Raw genomic sequence first — 20,000 nt, forward strand, 5'->3', positions numbered from 1 at the left:
TTTTCCTTTCCTTTCCATAATTCTTCCAAGAGAACAGAATTACTGGTTACCTCAGATATTACCGGTTTTGAAAAAAAGACGGACACTGAAGATCAAATATTACTCACTGTGTGTTTTATAGGCCCCGGAATCTGCAGTGGATATTTTGTTCAGATGAAAGATTATATTTCATTGGTAAATCTCGGTCGAAAACAAGAATAGATTTCTCATATATCCCCAGCAAAGTTATCGGAGTTTCTAAAAGTAGATTTTTAATTTTCTGGTAAGTTTACGATCTTAATGTTTTCAATGCATGTGCATCTTATAGCTGTGTGGTATTTTGAACTGAACTTTAAGAAATGTATGTTTTTCACTTACTTTTCCCATAGATGTAAGTCATATTTAAAAAAAAATATCAGAAGTATAGGTTTCCTGAGGGGTTAAAGTTCTAGAAAGGTAATGGTGCCTGGAGAACACACGTGCTCCAGTCGGCAGTTTCGAAGGTTCTTAAATCTGATAGAAATATCTTTAAAAAGAAAACATTCTTTATCAGAAAATTTCTCCAAGTATCAAAATTAAAGCTACTATGAATGTTCAAACCAAAGTAATGATTTACGGACAATTCTTCGAAAACAGGTCTTCGAAAACATTTCTTCGAAAACAAAAACTTCGAAGTGCATTCACTTCGAAAGTGTTTTACTTAGAATATCAAAACATCGAAAAGTCGGTTTCATGCACTTTTTCGAATACAAGAGTGACTAATAATGCCTTAATATTTTTATATTTTTTCTCTTTTTTCATTTTCTTTTTCGTTCTGATGATATTAATAATAAAAATATTAATAACAATAATAACAATTTTAACAATAATAAAAGGGGTAATAAAAACCAGCAGTATCAAGAACATTTATTAATATATAAAATTATTAATATTTTTGTTTTTATTTTTATTTTGTTATTTTTTTTTTTTTTTAGAATCTGAGGTTGTGTGCAGTTCCACGCAAAAAGTCTAATATATTGGCTGAATCATCGAAAGAGGTGACAAGGTTCTTCAGACGTGCGCCACGAGCTTTATATTTTTTTGAAATCTATCTGACCTCATAACCGGAATGTATTTCGTTCAAAGCTTGTTCCCTTTTCAAAGCACTTAGAAATTTCCATATAGTTGGATGGTAAGAAGAAACTTGCTGCATAAATCCTGTATGCCATCCCTCTACTGAATTGTTTGTTTTTGGCAAGTCCTTTTCTACTCTGTCGTAACATGACCATATATTAATTATTAATATTAAACTTAGGGGCACGGCGTCTTCCCCGTCTATCAGGACGCCCGATCCAAGTGTCCTCGAAGTAGTCGAGAACATTTTCTGCTTCATGAGGAATAATATTATGTTCAGTGAGCATATCAAAGCCTTCGATAACTTTGCTCGGTGGCAGAAGTGCAAGGGCTGAAAACATGCGGATGTTTAGAGCAAATTGGGCATCAGTGTCGCAGTGTGATTTGAATCCATATTCACAAGCTTTCCTATATATGCATTGGCAAAAATGGAAGAAGCAACCATAATTAGAACATGATGGAAATTCTGAGGTGATTGCATTTATCATCCTCGTTTCAAAATCTGTTAAAATCGAATCATTGGACAAGTAAAGGACAAGAACTTATATTTGTCTCTAAAGTTCCACATAGGTTTGTTCTATTTTATTCGGCAGCAATGCATAGGTGAGTGGAATTGTAACCCATTTTTAACGCCATGAATGGTACACAGTTGTTCATATATACTGGGTACCGTTTTGAATGTCCCGTCGGCATACCAAGTAAGGCAGGTAGAGAGAAATTACAAGTTCCGGTATGTGGAAAAGATTAACATTCTATTATTAACAGAATTCTATTATCAATTGGTTTTCGTTTGATCTTCTGTAAAAACCGAGTCCTTCCTATGCATAGGCACAACCAATCCAATATCGTCTTTTTGTCGAACACGCGCACTGTTCTCTTGATACTCTTTGTGGAAGGTAAAGCCGCAGCTACGGCTTGAAAAACTTGAGATGTTGTACTAGATTATTATGACGTGGGGCGCTTCCCTGCTGTCTTTCGCCTTATCTCTCACTTTATTCATTAATTGATAAAGTTCCACGCTCGCAGGATCGCCTTGCGTGATCATGTTCTCTTGGAACAGTCGTCACTTCATTGTCCATCGTTATTGTTCGACTTTTGCACTGATTTTCAAAAGCTTGACATTTCCAATATGTTTTGTTCATCACGTGTTTATCTTTTACAAGTAAAAATCCTTTCGGGCTCTTGACAAATTCGGCCATCCTCAAGTAGGGTGCGTACACTTTGAAGTATATTAGTATAACACTCTACAAAAACCGACTTTGTAATGAGAGAGAGAGAGAGAGAGAGAGAGAGAGAGAGAGAGAGAGAGAGAGAGAGAGAGAGAAACTTGCTTCTTTTAGCATATTAGTCTGAATTGGTGATTCGAAGTTATTGGCCTGTCCTTCGAAGATATTCTACTACGAAGTTTTTGCTTGTCGAATATATTTTACTTCGAAGTTTTTGTTTTTGTTTTCGAAGAAATGTTTTCGAAGAAATGTGTTCGAAAAAATGTTTTCATAGAAATGTGTTCGAAGAATTGTCAGTAAGCTCAAAGGAATAGTTCCTTTTGTACCTAGTTTTGTGTACGCTTGTTTATTTACATTTTTTGTAGTTTCCTAGTCAGTGCACTGTTTTGTATTTGTTTGCGCATGAAAGTGTTGTTCCTCAGTCTTAGTGCTTGGTTATTGTGATTTTTCATATAATTACCAACCATTTCGGTTCCCTCATGGTTTGTTTTCCAATATTGTGTCATTTGTTTGGTTTAAACGTTTCCATCCTTCTTATCAGTAACTCTGGTTCCCCACAAATTTCGTGAATCATCATTCCTTTCGACATGAGATACAGACCCTTACAGACCCTGTAAATTTTATTAAGATTACGTTTAGCATCATTGTCAAGTTTAATTCTCTGTTGTTTGTTTTACTTATATTTGATTATGCTGAATATCTATTATTTGCAAAAATAAAAAAAAATCTTTAAAGTAGTCTTTGGTGTTCGTTTGCCTTTTGGGGTTAAAAGCTGCTTGTTGATATATGTAAGTACGCGCGCAAACGACGTATAAGCATTCATATGTGCTCTATGAATGCAATAAAGAATTGAAAAAGAGCAAAATTTGGAAAATTCTATATTTTCCCAGGTTTAGGATAGTTTATTTCAGGAAAGAAAAAATCAGTGAAGTATGAGATATTTCGATTTCTTTCACAGGATTTTTTCCTGCTTGAATGTTCATAGGATACAGAACGAAAATTCCTTTGTTTTTTTTTTATGTGGGGGGGAGGGGGGCAGAGGAAAAAATTCCGTTCTTCATCTGCAGGTGTTGGATCTTACAATACTTTTACATATCTGTCACCAGCAGTTTGTTATGCAGTGTTTTATTTATTAACATTAACATTCATAATCATTAAAATCGTATGAAAGTGGCAATATAAAAATATGACTTAAAAGTGACATGGTATCAGTTCATAGCATTTTTTTTTATCTGAGCGAGAAGTAACTAGAAAATAACTTTTAGGAAATTCGTCAGATCATGCTGACAGATTTCAGCCTAAAAGCAAGTACATTGAAATATGAAATATACAGTGGAATGCTGAATTTCGTTTTTTTTTTTCAGTATAAAGTAATAAGTGTACATGGAAATGTAAAATATCAAAAGGGAATCAGGTAATTCAGAAGTGAACACGGGTATTATCATCAGTTTCGAAGTTGGCTCTTCATTTAGGATTCCTTTTATAAACTCTCTTATCACGGCCAGTTCCAGCGGCAAAATATACGCACCATCGTTAAAACAGCTCTTCGTTCCCGATTTTCACAAAGATGAAAGAAGAGAAAAATTGGAAAATTGCAGCAACAACGACGGCGGGAAGAAAAATAGCGGATGGGATTTTTTTTTCCCCGACAACAAAGGCTCTTCTTCTGGCTGCTTTCATCTGATACTTCAGTCATCAGCTCGTCCCTCAATGGGACAGATTCCCTTGGTGGCTCCAGTTAGCATCACACCCACCCGCCTTCAGCCACGGGGTTTTAATTACCGGTTCTCGTTTTCTGTTCCCACTGCCAGTTCTCGTTCTCTATTTCCACCTTCACTTTTCAACTCTTCACGTAAGTGCTCTACTATTTTGATAGAATACTCTCAAGTAACAGTATCGAAGACTTTAATATTGGGGATTTTGTAATCATAGAAGAATGATTTCATAACAGGATGAGAGCTTCATGTTCCTCATCATTACACAGACCATTCCAGCTCCTTCTATCACGTATTTTTGTCTTTTCCAAGGGTATATTTTTTCTTCATCACTTTTACATTCTCCTAAATTCTTTAAAAGTCACGTTTCGAAAATTTTTTTTAAAGAGTATTCATATTGCTTTGCAAAACGTAAGTTACTTAAATCCATTTCGTGCTCAAAACATCAGGGCAAATGGATACACTTTAAAAAAAATTTCGAAACGTGACTTTTAAAGAATTTAGGAGAATGTGAAAGTGATGAAGAAAATATATAACCTTGGAAAAGAGAAAAATAAGTGATAAAGCAGCTGGAATGGTCTGTGTAATGACGAGGAACATGAAGCTCTTATCCTGTTATGAAATCATTCTTCTGTGATTATAAAATCCCCGATATTAAAGTCTTCGATACTGTTATTTGAGAGCATTCAGTCAAAATAGCAGAGCACTTGCGTGAAGAGTAAATTCAAATACAGTACCTCTGCGATCGGAGTGCTAGCACTGAATATCAGGTAATTATTTTCAATATTTAATCATGTTATCATGGATTCCAAACATTATGAGAAAGATTTAAAAAGAAATTTAATAAGACAGAAACTGCTCTGGTAGGAATTTTTATGAATAAGACGAAATTAGTTTTCTTTACGCTCCACTTTGGTAACATAGTTTCTGCAACAGAATCTTTCTACTTCTAATCATCTAATTAATCCCAAGTTATTAAGATTAATGGAATAATACCACTATTTTTCAAGGGTGATTACATATTAATTGCATTGGCCTGCCTAAGTAATATGTTAGACCAAAATATTGTAAAGGAAACAGTAATTGAGACATTCGGCAGCTGTATAACACACACACACACACACTCACTCACAGACATACATTCACATACTCATATTATATATATATATATATATATATATATATATATATATATATATATATATATATATATATATATATTATATATATATATATATATATATATATATATATATATATATATATATATATATATATATATATATATATATATATATAGAGAGAGAGAGAGAGAGAGAGAGAGAGAGAGAGAGAGAGAGAGAACTATCACAACGATTGTAATTTAGGGATTTGGATTTATTTGGCCTTATCTTTGATTCAAGTAGAATTGTAGGTAATATATGAAATGAAAATTACACCTTTTATGCTGAGTCTCGCCGACATAAAAATAGAACTTACCATTCAGCGGACAAAATTACAAAATTCCCTGAAGAGGTAACTTGAAGGAATTACTCAGCCTCTTCTCTGGTGGACCAAATTGGCATCATCTATCTTTGGGTCTGGGTTGTCTTCCATTCCACCACTACTAACTAACTGATGATGGTAGATTGGTTACTGGCCCTTGGGAAAAGGCTGAAATACTTCGTCGAGCTTTTGAAGCTAAGCAATCAGCTAAGGATGTCCTTCTCCCTGATACTTGTCATTCTGAACCTCCTCTTACAAAAAAAAAGTATACCTTAGTTTAACCAGACCACTGAGCTGGTTAACAGCTCTCCTAGGGCTGGCCCGAAGGATCAGATTTATTTTACGTGGCTAAGAACCAACTGGTTACCTAGCATCGGGACCTACAGCTTATTGTAGAATCCGAACCACATTATACCGAGAAATGAGTTTCTTTCACCAGAAATAAATTCCTCTAATTCTTCATTGGCCGGCCGGAGAAACTTGCATTTCGCTCCAGGAATGTTAAGAAAATTCTGGGTAATCTTGATAGCTGGGGTGAAGAAGGTCTTGATGGTTTCCATCCCTTTGGTTTTGAAAAAAGTTTCTAACGTGCTGTCTCCCAAGATGAGTAGATTCTATAGATTTTTATGTCGACGTAGTATCCTTGCGGATGAGCGCAAGCTTAGTAATACAGTGCCTGTTCCAAAGAGTGTTTATATCTGCAGACTGCAGCAACTACAGGCCAATTTCTATTCTCCCTGTGCTCTCCAAGGTAGCTGTAAAACTTATTTTTAAGCCACTATATAAGTATGTAATCAATAAGCATATAGGAAGCAGTTGGGTACCTGTGATGCTCTTTTAGACTTGACATGCCATTTGCGAGGGCATCTTGATAGGGGTTTTGAGTGCAGAGTAATTCAAATAGATTTCAGTGCTGCTTTCAGTTTAGTAAATCACAAGACTTATTTATAAACTTCAGAATCTTGGAGTGGGTGGATATGTTTTAGGATTACTTCAAGATTTCCTTACAGATAAGCAGCAGCGAGTTCCTGTGGACGGGATCTTTAGTGAACCAAGACCTATTTTGTCTGGAGTTCCACAAGCTAGTGTTCTTGGTCCACTGTTATTTTTAGTCTAGACAAGTGATATGGTTGTTGGCCTGGAAAACAAGATTGTTCAGTATGGCGATGATGCAACACTTGTGGGTGTAGTAAGGTCTCCATTGTTCAGTATGGCGATGATGCAACACTTGTGGGTGGAGTAAGGTCTCCACTTATGAGAAATGAAGCTGCGCTCAGCCTCAATCGGGACCTGGACCGGATCAGTGAATGGTGTAGTCGGTGGGGTATGAGGCTGAACTGCAGTAAAACAAAAACACTATTGATTAGCAGATCTTGTACAGATTTCCCATACCTTCCTTTCCTATAGGTGGATGTAACTTTGCTGAATGAGTCTGAAGTTTTAACTATTCTAGGTGTAACTTTGAGAAGCATCTAATGAAAGTTTCATCAAATGCCGCACGAAAGTTAGGTATTGTTCGTAACGCCTCATATATTTATAACAGTGATAAAATCGTTGCAACCTGTTTTAGGTCGTTTGTGCTTCCTTTATTAGAATACTGTTCTCCGGTGTGGATGTCTGCTTCTGCCAGAGATTTATCTCTTTTTGCGTGGTTTGTGATGGTAGGTTTCTGTTTCCCAATAGTAGCAGTTATGACTTGGACCATCGACGGATGGTCTCTTGTTTGTCATTTTTTCGTAAGTTGTATTCCAACAGGGACCTTTCGCATTTGCAATTGACCTCCGATCCCCTTTACCTGCCGAGAGCAACCAGATTCGCTGAACAGCAGCACCAATATGCAGTCCTTTATTCCTCATACCGGTGGACTGTGGAACAGCCTCCCAGAGGATGTCGTGCAATTAGAACTTCAGAAGTTCAAGCGAAGATGCAATGCATTACTACCCTAATATTATTCTCCTTGCATTTTAATACATTTTTATCTATATTTTAATTTATTAATTTATTTTTTCTTTAGTAATAAGTGGGATCCCTTCTTTATGTGTTTCCCTTTACCTCCTCTTACTTCTTCCTAATGAACACCATATTCTTTGGCGGCTGGAATTTCAACTCAATGGCCCCTGTGGGCTTGTTCCATATGAATAGGTTTCATCTTCTGAATAATAATGATTATAATAATAATAACTACTACATGATTAATTTTTTTCTCAGAATAGTTTTATAAGATGTCTCTTTTTTAATACTGTAAGTAGACTAATTTCCAATGCTCCACAAGAAGTCACGATAAAAACTTAAAAAAAAACAATCACTGTTATATAAAAATAAGAATGTAGGTAACAAGAAATCTTTTAAAAGGAAAACATTTCGATAAAAGAAAAATGTTATCTGTGCAAAAAAATTACCATTTCATAAATCATCGCAAGTCCTCTAAAGAGGAAAAAATTTAAGAAATGATTATATTTAAATGAAAGGGAACAGCCATTCTATAAAGAAGAAAGAATACAAGTACCCGGAATCTTTAAAAAGAAGCACTTAGTTTAAAAATCACGTTAGAATGAAAATAATCGGCATTTTGCAAGAAAAAAATTATTCCAATATTAATTAGTGACTAAAATTCGCCAATAAGAAAATTAATTTTAAAATAGAATACTATTTTGTGAAAAAGACTGCGAAAATACACATAAATGTTTTAAATAAGAACCCCTAGGATGGTAAATTATGGGAAAAACAAGCAAAATGCTATTCCATTAGCTAGTCAGAATACAAGTAACCACAAGTCTTTTATTGGCGAAAACAAGTGGCTAGAAATTCCTCATTTACATATAAAAAAAATCTTTCTTTTATAAGAAGAAAAGAATACATAGTCTATCTTTTATTGGCGAAAACAAGTGGCTAGAAATTCCTCATTTACATATAAAAAAATTGTTCTTTTATAAGAAAAAAAGAATACATAAGTCTAAAATATTCTGGGAGGATACGATCATTTAAGAGCTCCGTAGGGGGATAGTGTCGTCAGTGCAGTTCATGCGGTGCACTGTAGGCATTACTTAAGGTTGTTTACAGTGCCCCTTTGTGCCCCTAGCTGCAAACGCGTTTATTTTTCTTACTGTACCTCCGTTCATATTCTCTTTCCTGCATCTTACTTTCCACCCTCTTTTAAAAATTGATTCATAGTGCAACTGCGAGGTGTTCCTCCTGTTGCACATTTCAAACCTTTTTTCTGTCAATTTCCTGTTCAGCGCGGAATGGCCTCATCGACCTCTGGGCTTGGCATTTGGCCTAAATTTTATATTCTACTATCATTATTTGTCTAATAAAAAATCCTTGCTCTCCGTGGTAACATTTTTCCCTGTTTCGTGTTCGAAAATAAAAATGATACTTATCATTTTAGACAACATATTAAAGATTTCTGATAATTTATCCTATACAACTTTTAAACCGTTAGTATTATAAATAAACAGATGTGTCAATAACTTTCGAGCCTCTGTAGGCGATGGTGACAAACGTTGATTATCTCGAAGCATAGTCTGAATGACATCAGATATCGTATTTATAAATAAATTGAGATAGTTTATTGTAGAAAAATTGGAATGAATAGCACCAGCTTTTGTTTATATCTGACTACAGAGATCTGTGAAGATGATAACATATAATAAAAAATAAAAAATAAAAAAAATAAAAACAGAAAATGGAAAACAGCAGTGAAATCATTGCTCGTATAATTGACAGATGACATACAGATATATACATATATATATATATATATATATAAGGATGGGGATTAGGCCAAAGGAACAGATGCAACTGACTGATGAGAAGTAAAAAAACAGGAATCTGAAGAATTAGATTATGGACAGATGCAACTGGAATTAGTGCCTACTAAAACAAAGGTAAATCTTTGAGAGGTTTTTACAAAAGATAAGTCCTAATGGCTCAAAAGCAGGGAGGAGTCAGGTAAAGCATTACACAGGGGAAGAGACTGACTACCAAAATTGACTTTGGAATGAATAAGCTGATTACATATTTATAAAGGTACAACACTTCTCTATCTGTCATGATGCCTGGTAAGTTAAAATCGTTCATTCATTATTATACGAGTATTCTCCTTTTGGTAAACAATAACAATTTTGAAAAATTTACATTTTCCCAAAAAACTACTAAACATAAGAATACATAGAAAATATATATAAGGTAACTAATAAGTAATTAGATCAGTGATTTTATCTTTAAGGTCAGTCTTGAACATTTTACTAATACAGGGCACCAAATAAATTTCCCTCATTACTTTACTTGTATGGATTAGCAAAAACGCAGAAAGAAAATAATCCTATGCGGCATATTATCAGCACTGTTGGCTCAATATCATATAAACTTTCAAAATGTAGTACCAAGCTCTTGTCCCCATTACTTGGAACTATCTCCACTTCTCACATATATAATTCACTAGATTTAGTTGATAAATTAAACAAAATAACTTTCTAGCCCACTGATAGATTCATTAATTTTGATGTTTGTTCTCTTTTTACTAATGTCCATATAGATTCTATTTTAGAGTATCTTAGTAACGAACAAATCCATCGTGAATTACCTCTACCTGTAAGGCCCCGTCCACACGGTCGAGCTTTGCTCTGCGAACTTTGCTCGGTGTGACGTCAGAAACAGAGAAACGGCGAGCAAAGCTTCGTCTAGGGCTTTCCTAATGTTTGTCGAAGTATCGAGGCTTTGCCTGCAGCAGGGCTGTTCACTGACGGAAATAGTTCTGGTAAACGGATAAAGACGTCACCTACGGAAAAGTTTCCGTAAAGCGCAATTTCATGTAAAACCTTCACAAATAAATAAATAAAGGAAAATAAACAAGAGTTTCCCGTTGTTTTATCCATAAGTATGACTTATGGGAACTTCGACTTTGAAAACCAAATATATTAACATCCTTTATTGTAATGCTACGGAAATCTGTCAGGCTAGTCCATTATGGAGACAGCTGCTTACTGACATTTGACCAATCAGGTGACAAGAAGATTCCTTAAGGTTCTTTACAACTTATCAATCATATTTCATACTATTTTTGTTATAAGTAATAAGTATACTCATAACTGCATTGTCTAAAAACCATGCATAAGTTCATCAATAAATAACTGCTAACTTTTGTATTGTTTTCTTCGTTTTTTCCATTGAAAATGGCGGAGACTTTAGACTGGACTAAGATTATATATATACATATATATACATATATACATATATATATATATATATATATATATATATATATATATATATATATATATATACATATATATATATATATATATATATATATATATATATATATATATATATAAATAATTACTTGTAATTATAGGGTAATCTTATAAACTGACCGATTGAATAAAAGTTTTAAATGCAAATATAACCAGTGTATGTACTGAAATATAATTTATTAATCTTAATGGAACATATAAACAACCTCAAAGCATCCAGAGAGAGGGCTCTTTAATTACCAAGATGAATCTTGGTTGACAAGAGTGGTCGATAACCATAAGCTGATAATTAAGGCATGCAGGTGTGTCCTAAGCAACATGTTTTTATAGAAGCTGTCTTGCATAAAGTCTTAATATCTTGAAAATAATTATCTTTGTCAGTTTGTTCTTATTTTCTTGTAAATACCTTTTTTTCAAATATGTTTTCTGTATGTTTCATATTCGTTTAGTGCATTTCCTTAAAATATTTGTGTTGCTTACTATTTCGTTTACGTTATTCATGATATTCTTATAGACTTCGTTGAAGATTAATGTCTTTAGGTGATTTGTTGCTACGTTTCTTTTGATTAAACTGTATAGGTCCTATTCAACCGGATTTATTCTACTTGTTTATTTAATACATATCTTTATACACATATGTGTGTGTCTCAGTATAATGTAATTATCTAAAATACACACTTATCCCTTTAAACAACCATTTTCACTCAACGTAAATAGTAGAAAATAGCAGAAAAATGACGTCAGAGTACAGCGGAGTTATTGCCAGGCCTGAAGTACCCACGAGCTAACAGTTCTCGTGTTCCACCTTCAACCAGTATAATATGTCCAAGGAACATTGGTCTCGACAATTAACTCTGAATCTGATAGCGTTGTATCGACAACATCCATGTCTGTGAGATGTACGAGAGGAAGTGTACAAAGACCGTGACGCACGTACTGCAGCAATCAAACAAATCACTACCAATCTCAAGCAAAATGCCGCCTACATGAATGAAGTACTGTAGAGGTAAAACGTAAAATAGCTCTTCTTCGAAATCAGCATCGGAGGGAAATGCGTAGAATAATTATGGGCAAAAAATCAGGACCTGGAAGCGAAGATCAATACACCCCAAAACTATGGTGCTTCAACTCCTTTTCATTTTTGAACTCCGGTGATACAGTAGTACGGCCATCAGTATCAAACCTCGACAGTAGTGAGGAGACATTACTTGTGGAAATGTTATCAGACAATGAGGTATGTATAGTACATTCATTCTCTCTCTCTCTCTCTCTCTCTCTCTCTCTCTCTCATAGAAAAACCACCATTACCTATTAAGGATATTTATTCCCATTATACATTTTTGTAATAAATTGTTACATAACTGTCAATACACCTGTAATTGATATCGCACTTATATTTTAAGCATCACAAGAAACATTTCCGCTGCCATGAAGAAATTTGTTTTGCCAAGGCACTGGTCCTTCACCCTCAAAATACTGCATATGCTTTTCTCGCACCATCTATCCTTCAATGCTGGCATTGTGAGGCACCACCTTGGGTCTTAGCAATTCTGCACTCCTTTGTTGCCACCCACCCCGGAGCAACGATCCCATCAGACACGCTTTCGATTTCTAAGGACCCCTCAGATTGTGAATACTGATTTATTTCATCTGTCCGCAAAAAGCTGTGGAGCGCCGTACATGCAAGTACCAGTATGTCAGCTTTTTCCAGGGGTAAATTGATTGGTGCAAGGAACACTCGGAACCTGTTTGCAAGCATTCCAAATCCATTTTCCACGGTACGTCGTCCTCTAGAGAGACGATACGAAAATATCTGCTCGCTTGTTGTCTGTGTCTGGTATGGATATGGCTTCATAATATGGCATTGCGAAGGAAACGCGTCGTCTGCCAAGAAGACAAATGGCAAGACTTTATCGCTCCCAGGTAGTTTGGCGTCCTCTGGCAATCCGGCAGTGTGGTTGACAATACGCTGACTGATACTGGTGTTCGCCCCCACACCTCCGTCAGACACCCGTCCATTTACACCAACATCTACATAGATGAAATTAGATTTTGCATCACATATAGCCATAAGAATGATACTGTAAGGCCCTTGTAGTTATAATTTAGTAATAGGACCTGGAACCAGGTGGCTGCCGTATTTCAATATGTTTGCCGTCAATGGCTCCAAGGCTGTTTGGGAAGTTCCACATTCTCCAAAAATCGTTGGCCACATTTTTCCAATCCTCTGGTGTTGAAGGGGTCTGTAAATACAATAAAGAACACATAAATCCACTTAAGCAATACCATGTTATATTTGCTTGTTCCATCAAGTACGCTCTGTCTGTCTGTCTGTCTGTCTCACACACACGAGCATGTGAGCTCGATCACAACCTACACCATGTCATTGTACGTGTATTTCAGATATTCAACGATCCACTTATGTTGCAAAATGACGAACACACTGTGGCTCCAAGATCACCCGTTGCCTCGACATCAAACACCCCACCGGTCTCCGGTATGACAAACACGGTTCGCGAGGTCACACCTATACCGTCAACGAGCGAAATACTTGCAATTACATCGTCAACGAGCAGAAAGCGAGCAGCCAAAAGGCATTGCGACCCTAATGATGTATTACAGGAAGCTCTCCATCAGCTGAAAACATTATCATCCGAGGATATAATTAATAATGATTAATGTACTGCTTTTGGTGTTGTAATCGCTAATGATCTCAGACATATATCTGGGAGAGCAGAATGTATGTACAAAAACATATTAATGGCACCCTGTTTTTAGGTAAATCAGGCAAGATTTCACTGTCTTCCAAAATTGTAGAGTGATTTTGACAAAGGAATTTGTTATGCATTATTTATAGGTATGCCATCGTAAATATAGGTTGATTAAAAAACAATATTCCGTTCATTACCCTTCTCTGGGGCCATCCAAAACTAAGTTATTAGGTTAACGAAGGTCATTTTCGTATCTCATACTGTTTGTTTCAGTATATGACTGAACCTCGTAAACTAATAAAGGTGGAATATTTTAATATATGTATTAATACGCTTCAGCATTATGCATACATGCACCATAACTTTCTGTTGGTTACGCACGCTACATACATAGCTTAATTCTGATGACGTAATCGTAGAACAAGTTAATAGCAACAACAACTGATCCTTCCGTAATAAGAAGCAGCACACAAACCACCCCTTCACGTCATTACCTATGATTTATATGAATTCGATATGAGCAAAGATAAGTTATCAGATATATGACGGGGGTGATTTTGAAAATGTATTACGTATTGGTAAACCTCACCTTAAAGACTTCATAAATTTGCTTGCAAGTTTCTGGAATTATTTCACTCAGACTCTGCTTGGAAATCCTAGTGCTGTACTGTAGTGGTAGTGATCGGTAGCTGCATCCTGTTGACAGCAGAAATGGTAACGTTGCATGTAGTTGAGCTTCAGCTGAAATACTCTGCCTCATGGTAGCATCTTGTTTCCTTATATATGGTTCCACTTTCGATAAGAGTTTATAAAGGTGTTAGGGTCCATTCTCATGCAGTTGACGAAATCTGATTCATAGCCATGTCTCAGTTCCCGCAATATCGTCATATGACTCCCTTTGTCTGCTCTTCTTTGTAGCCACTCTTTACACCACGTCCTTTCCTGCCTTGTCGCTTTTATCTTTGCACACATTGCTACAACAGTACACAGCGCGATTTTCTTCTTGCGTATCTTACGATCCATATTGTACACAACTCGGCCCTGTGTCAGTCGCTGCCAGGCTCTCACTACCCGACCAGCGTCGTCGGACAGCAGCATAAATGCGTACGACAGGCTTAGCCCGCAAAGAGGCAAAGTTTACCAAGCAGAGCTCACTAGGTTGTGCATTTGTAAGTGTAAGTCTATATTCAGTGGTGAATTCTACCAACAAATATTTGGTATGGCAAAGGGCAACCCTTTATCCCCATGACTCTCAAACTTGTGTATGGAATTTTTGAAAATCGATATTTACCTAATAGCATTTATACTCCTTTAAAGTTATATATATATATATATATATATATATATATATATATATATATATATATATATATATATATATATATATATATATATATATATATATATATATATATATATATATATATATATATATATATATATGTTGATATTTTAGCTGTTTTGCCTGCTGGTATTGATGTAAATGATTACTCTCTAATTTGAATAACCAGGTACCATTAATAAAATTTAGTTTAGAATTAGAAAAAGACACTTGCCTCCCTTTCTTACATGTTTTAATACATAGAGAACCATTTCAATGCAAATTCAGGTATTTATAGGAACCAACCAACAACTTAAATTATGATGTCCATTTCTATTCAGGCCACCACCTCAGTGTCAAAATATCCATTTTTTCTTCTTTGTTTTTACGAGCATTGCGCATTGTCAGTCCTTAGTATTTGGATCAAGAAATAGAATACATAAGAAAAATAGGGACAGGTTTATGTTACCCCTCACATATATGAGGTATTTGCTAAAATAAAGCTCACAAAAAGTTTTGTGTGAAAGTAATGAGGAGAAAGAAAGCCCTAAGAACATTCTTAGCCTACCTTAGTTTACTGGTTTTGAAACCATAAAATCATTGTTAAAATCTTTAATGTCAACCTGGTTTTTTCCTATAATATCACACTAAAAGGAATGTTAATAAAAAATAGCCTTAAGGAAAGCAACAACATAATATATAAAATTCCATGCTTGGACTGCTCTCCTTTTTATATAAGTCAATCTAAGGATTTAGAAGTGAGAATTAAGCAGCACAAGTATTCTGTCAAAACTGGGCAAACACCCAGTGCAATATTCATTCATTATAATGAAAACTCTCATCGGATCAATTGGACTGACAGTTCAGTGACTGTTGGATCAAAAGATTTCTGTTCATGAAATCTTTTAGAATCTGCATTTATACAGCTTACTTCCAGCTCTGATTTCAACCTTAGCCCTGGCATGTATTATTTGGACTGCTGTACAAGTAAAATGTTCAAGAATGACCTTAAAGATAAAATCACTGACTTAATCACTAATTAGTTACCTTATATATGTTTTCTATGTATTCGTATGCTTAACAGTTTTTTTAATATTCATCTTTCAAAAGGAGAATATATTAAGTGTTGTGCCTTTATAAATATGTAATCAGCTTATTCATTCCAAGGTCAATTTTGGTGGTCAGTCTGTTCCCCTGCATAATCCTTTAATTGACAACTCCCTGCTTTCGAACCATTAGGCCTAATCTTTTGTAAAAACCTCTCAAAGATTTACCTTTGGTTTGGTAAGTCCAGTAATTCTTCAAATGTGTTGGTTTTCAGGTCTATCTATTCCTTTATAATCCCCATCCTTAAGAGATATCTGTATGTCATCTGTCAATTATACAAACTTTTCTGTACCCGTATTTTTATATTTCTCTTCAGTCTGCTAGTAATGGACCATTGTAGTCAAAAGGCCTAGCAATCACTCCGTTGTTTCACTTTTTTCCTTTGTGGCATTTGCCTTTATTTGTAAATTCACCATGTTCCATATCTTCATGTTTCAGTTATACATACATACATACATACATACATACATACATACACACACACATATATATACATATATATATATATATATATATATATATATATATATATATATATATACACACACATATTGTGTATATATATTATATATATATATATATATATATATATATATATATATATATATATACTGTATATATATAAATTTATGTATATATATATATATATATATATATATATATATATATATATATATATATATATATATATATATATATATATTATTGTCTGAAGTGATCAAGTACCTGGTTATTACACAAATAATAAGACCAAAAAGTTACCTCACTTCAGCCAGACACTCGTAATAAAAATATTAAGACTGAATACTCTAAAGGTACAGTGATCCCTTAAAACTTGCTTATCACTTTAAAAAAATCAGTCTAACTTTTTCAATCTATTATGGGTGAGGTAACAACTAATAAACTATAAACAGACTAGTGGAAAATGGGCATCACTTCAACAAACACTATAACGGTCTCCCTGGTTCTATTTCACTTTGATAAAGGAGAACTAGATAGATACATTCATTAATTTCTCTAATCACTGGTGGTCAAAATGAAACACTGTGCTTTTAAAACTTTAAACAAACAAGTTTATTTCTAAGCAGAGTTCACAATCTCAAAAAGATATACTGTTATCTGACAACAGTGTAAGAATTAAGTATTTCTTAACCAAGATTAATTTACAACCCTTTAATTTATCAAGAAAGCATTTTAATTTAGTAAGATTCAAACCATCAACTTTCACTCAAGTTTTAAACATATACCTGATTAATTAAGCCCAACACACGTGTTCACTAAAATATTACTGACTGCAATCCACATAAGTATTCACTGAAATCTCAACAATAAGTATGTAAGTCAACATCAACAAAATGTTAAGTAATCACCAACACAAAACTTTGGAAAACACTGTGCAATTATAAAATTAAAGTAATATGATAATACAGACATAGGAGAATGAAATATGCAAAAATGGAAATATACCAACAGCAATTTCACTAAGACAACAATATGTTTAAAGATTATGTCAGTCTTTCAAAAGATTACCTTCACTTAAAAAAAAAAATAAACTCACGTCTTTCTAAAACTTCCTCAAAGACGACACTGCCAAGTCACAATTATTTGCACTTAGTAAAATATAGTTAGCAGCAAGACACATTAGAACTCACTATAAGAGATATTATCCACCTCTTATCAAAATAATAATTCTCTATCACAATAACAGTACAAAATATATCAAGTAAGAATCTTACCATCTTCAACAGAAAATAGTGAAACGCATTTTCACAATGCTTTCACAACATAAACACCTTAGATCATTCTTACAAAATGTATACACTTCGCGGGTGAATTTGACAAAACTTATGTTTTTGTGGAAGGAGGAGAACCAATACTTTACAAACCCTTGGACACAATACTGAGCCAGAGAGAGAGAGAGAGAGAGAGAGAGAGAGAGAGAGAGACAACTGCTATCTTTGAATTCCCCAAGGCAACTCCTAGCTCTCTCTGATTTCCCTTTGTATACATATGGTGGGTCCTAAAGGGTTACTAACTAGTCCCTTCAGTCTTTGAATAACAGATTTCTCCTTCCACCTCTCAGTATACATGATACATAAAGTATACATACATTATACATACAGGTATACATGTACAGTATACATACAGTAAACAAAAGCTCAGAAGAAAACATGTCAGGTTTCTTATCTGTATGATTGACATTTCCCTTACACTTGTGTACACAGACAGTTAATTTGCAAGCGACTTGCAACCACTGGAAAAACCCCTGTCTTCTTGTCAACTTCGTCTCTCTCATTTCCTCATCCTTTCTACTCAGATTATGGAAAACATAATAGGCATTAGATAAAAATAATAACAGTGGAACAGACACAAACATGATAAACATATAACAAAGCATTTGGCCGAGAACTGTCAAACATGTCAAAGATAAGCAAAGTGGCCCTTCCAATACCCTCAAATCCCAATGCAGCTGTGTCAATAAGATATGGCTAAGTGATAAGAATCCTAACCTTTCTCTCTACTCGGCATGTTAAGAATTCGATTTCATAACTCTCAGTATTCATTTTAATATACTTCACAACATATTAACCCTTAAACGCCGAGCCTCTATTTACAAAAAAGTCTCCTGTATGCGGCGTTCGGGAGTTAGCTGAAGTGGAAAAAAGTTTTTTTCAAAAAATCACAGCACGCTTAGTTTTTAAGATTAAGAGTTCATTTTTGGCTCCTTTTTTATCATTGCCTTAAGTTTAGTATGCAACCATCAGAAATGAAAAAATATCATTATCATATATAAATATTGAAATATATGACACAAAAAAAATTTTCATATATAATTTCATACAAATCGCGCTGTGAGCAAAATGGTTAAAGCTAACGGATTATTTTTTCTTTGTATTGTACACTAAATTGCGATGATTTTGGTATATAACAAATTGTAAAACGATCAAAGCAACACAGAGAAAATATTATCACAATATGATGCATGAATCCATGTAATGCGCAGACGTAAAAAATATTTTTTTAAATTCACCATAAATCGAAATATTGTGCTAGAGACTTCCAATTTATTGCAAAATAAAGTTAAATGATTGAATATTACTAGAATGTAAGAGTGTTAGCTTACAATTGCGTTTTTCGACCATTTCGGTCTAGTTAAAGTTGACTGAAGGTTGAAATTTTTTGAGTTATCGTGATTTATGTGAAAATATTTCAAAAGTGATAAAAGCTACAACCATGAATTATTTTCTGTTGTATTCTACATGAAATTGCGCACATTTTCATATATAAAAGTTTATGTAACGACTAATGTAAAACGATGCAAACATTACGACAACGTGACGAAAGAATTTCTGAGATGTTCGGCCGAGTTACCGCGCGCAGACGTAAGGAAAAAGTTTTTTCAGAAATTCACCATAAATCGAAATATTGTGCTAGAGACTTCTAGTTTGTTGCAAAATGAAGGTACATGATTGAATATTACTCAAATGTAAGAGTTTTAGCTTATAATTGCGTTTTTTTACCATTTCGGTCGAGTTAAATTTGACCGAAGGTTGAAATTTTGGCAGTTATCATGATTTATATGAAAATATTTCAAAACTGATAAAAGCTACAACTATGAGTTATTTTCTGTTGCATTCTACATGAAATTGCGCACATTTCCATATATAAAACTTTATGTAACGACTAATATAAAATGGTGCAAACATTACGACACCGTGACGAAAGAATTTCTGCGCGGACGTAAGGAAAAAAGTTTTTCAAAAATTCATCATAAATCGAAATATTGGTTTAGAGACTTCCAATTTGTTGCAAAATGAAGGTAAATGATTGAATATTACTAGAATGTAAGAGTTTTAGCTTACAATTGCGTTTTTTGACCATTTCGGTCGAGTCAAAGTTGACCGAAGGTTGAAATTTTGGCAGTTATCGAGATTTATATGAAAATATTTCCAAACTGATAAAAGCTACAACCATGAGTTGTATTTTGTTGTATTTTACATGAAATTGCGCACATTTTCATATATAAAACTTTACGTAACGGCTAATATAAAACAGTGCAAAAATTACGACAAAATGACGAAAGAATT

The 20,000-nt window shown here is 34.3% G+C and overlaps 1 protein-coding gene across 1 annotated transcript; it reads right to left on the reverse strand.

Moving 5' to 3' along the window:
- Window positions 1–12,280: 12,280 nt before the first annotated feature.
- On the reverse strand, window positions 12,281–12,844 carry LOC136842339 (uncharacterized). Its single transcript, XM_067109596.1, has one exon. It carries the CDS (start codon window positions 12,842–12,844, stop codon window positions 12,281–12,283), a length of 564 nt encoding a protein of 187 aa, XP_066965697.1.
- Between the last annotated feature and the right edge of the window lie 7,156 nt (window positions 12,845–20,000).

Source organism: Macrobrachium rosenbergii, chromosome 10 (assembly GCF_040412425.1).
Source record: "Macrobrachium rosenbergii isolate ZJJX-2024 chromosome 10, ASM4041242v1, whole genome shotgun sequence".
Taxonomy (NCBI): Eukaryota; Metazoa; Arthropoda; class Malacostraca; order Decapoda; family Palaemonidae; genus Macrobrachium; species Macrobrachium rosenbergii.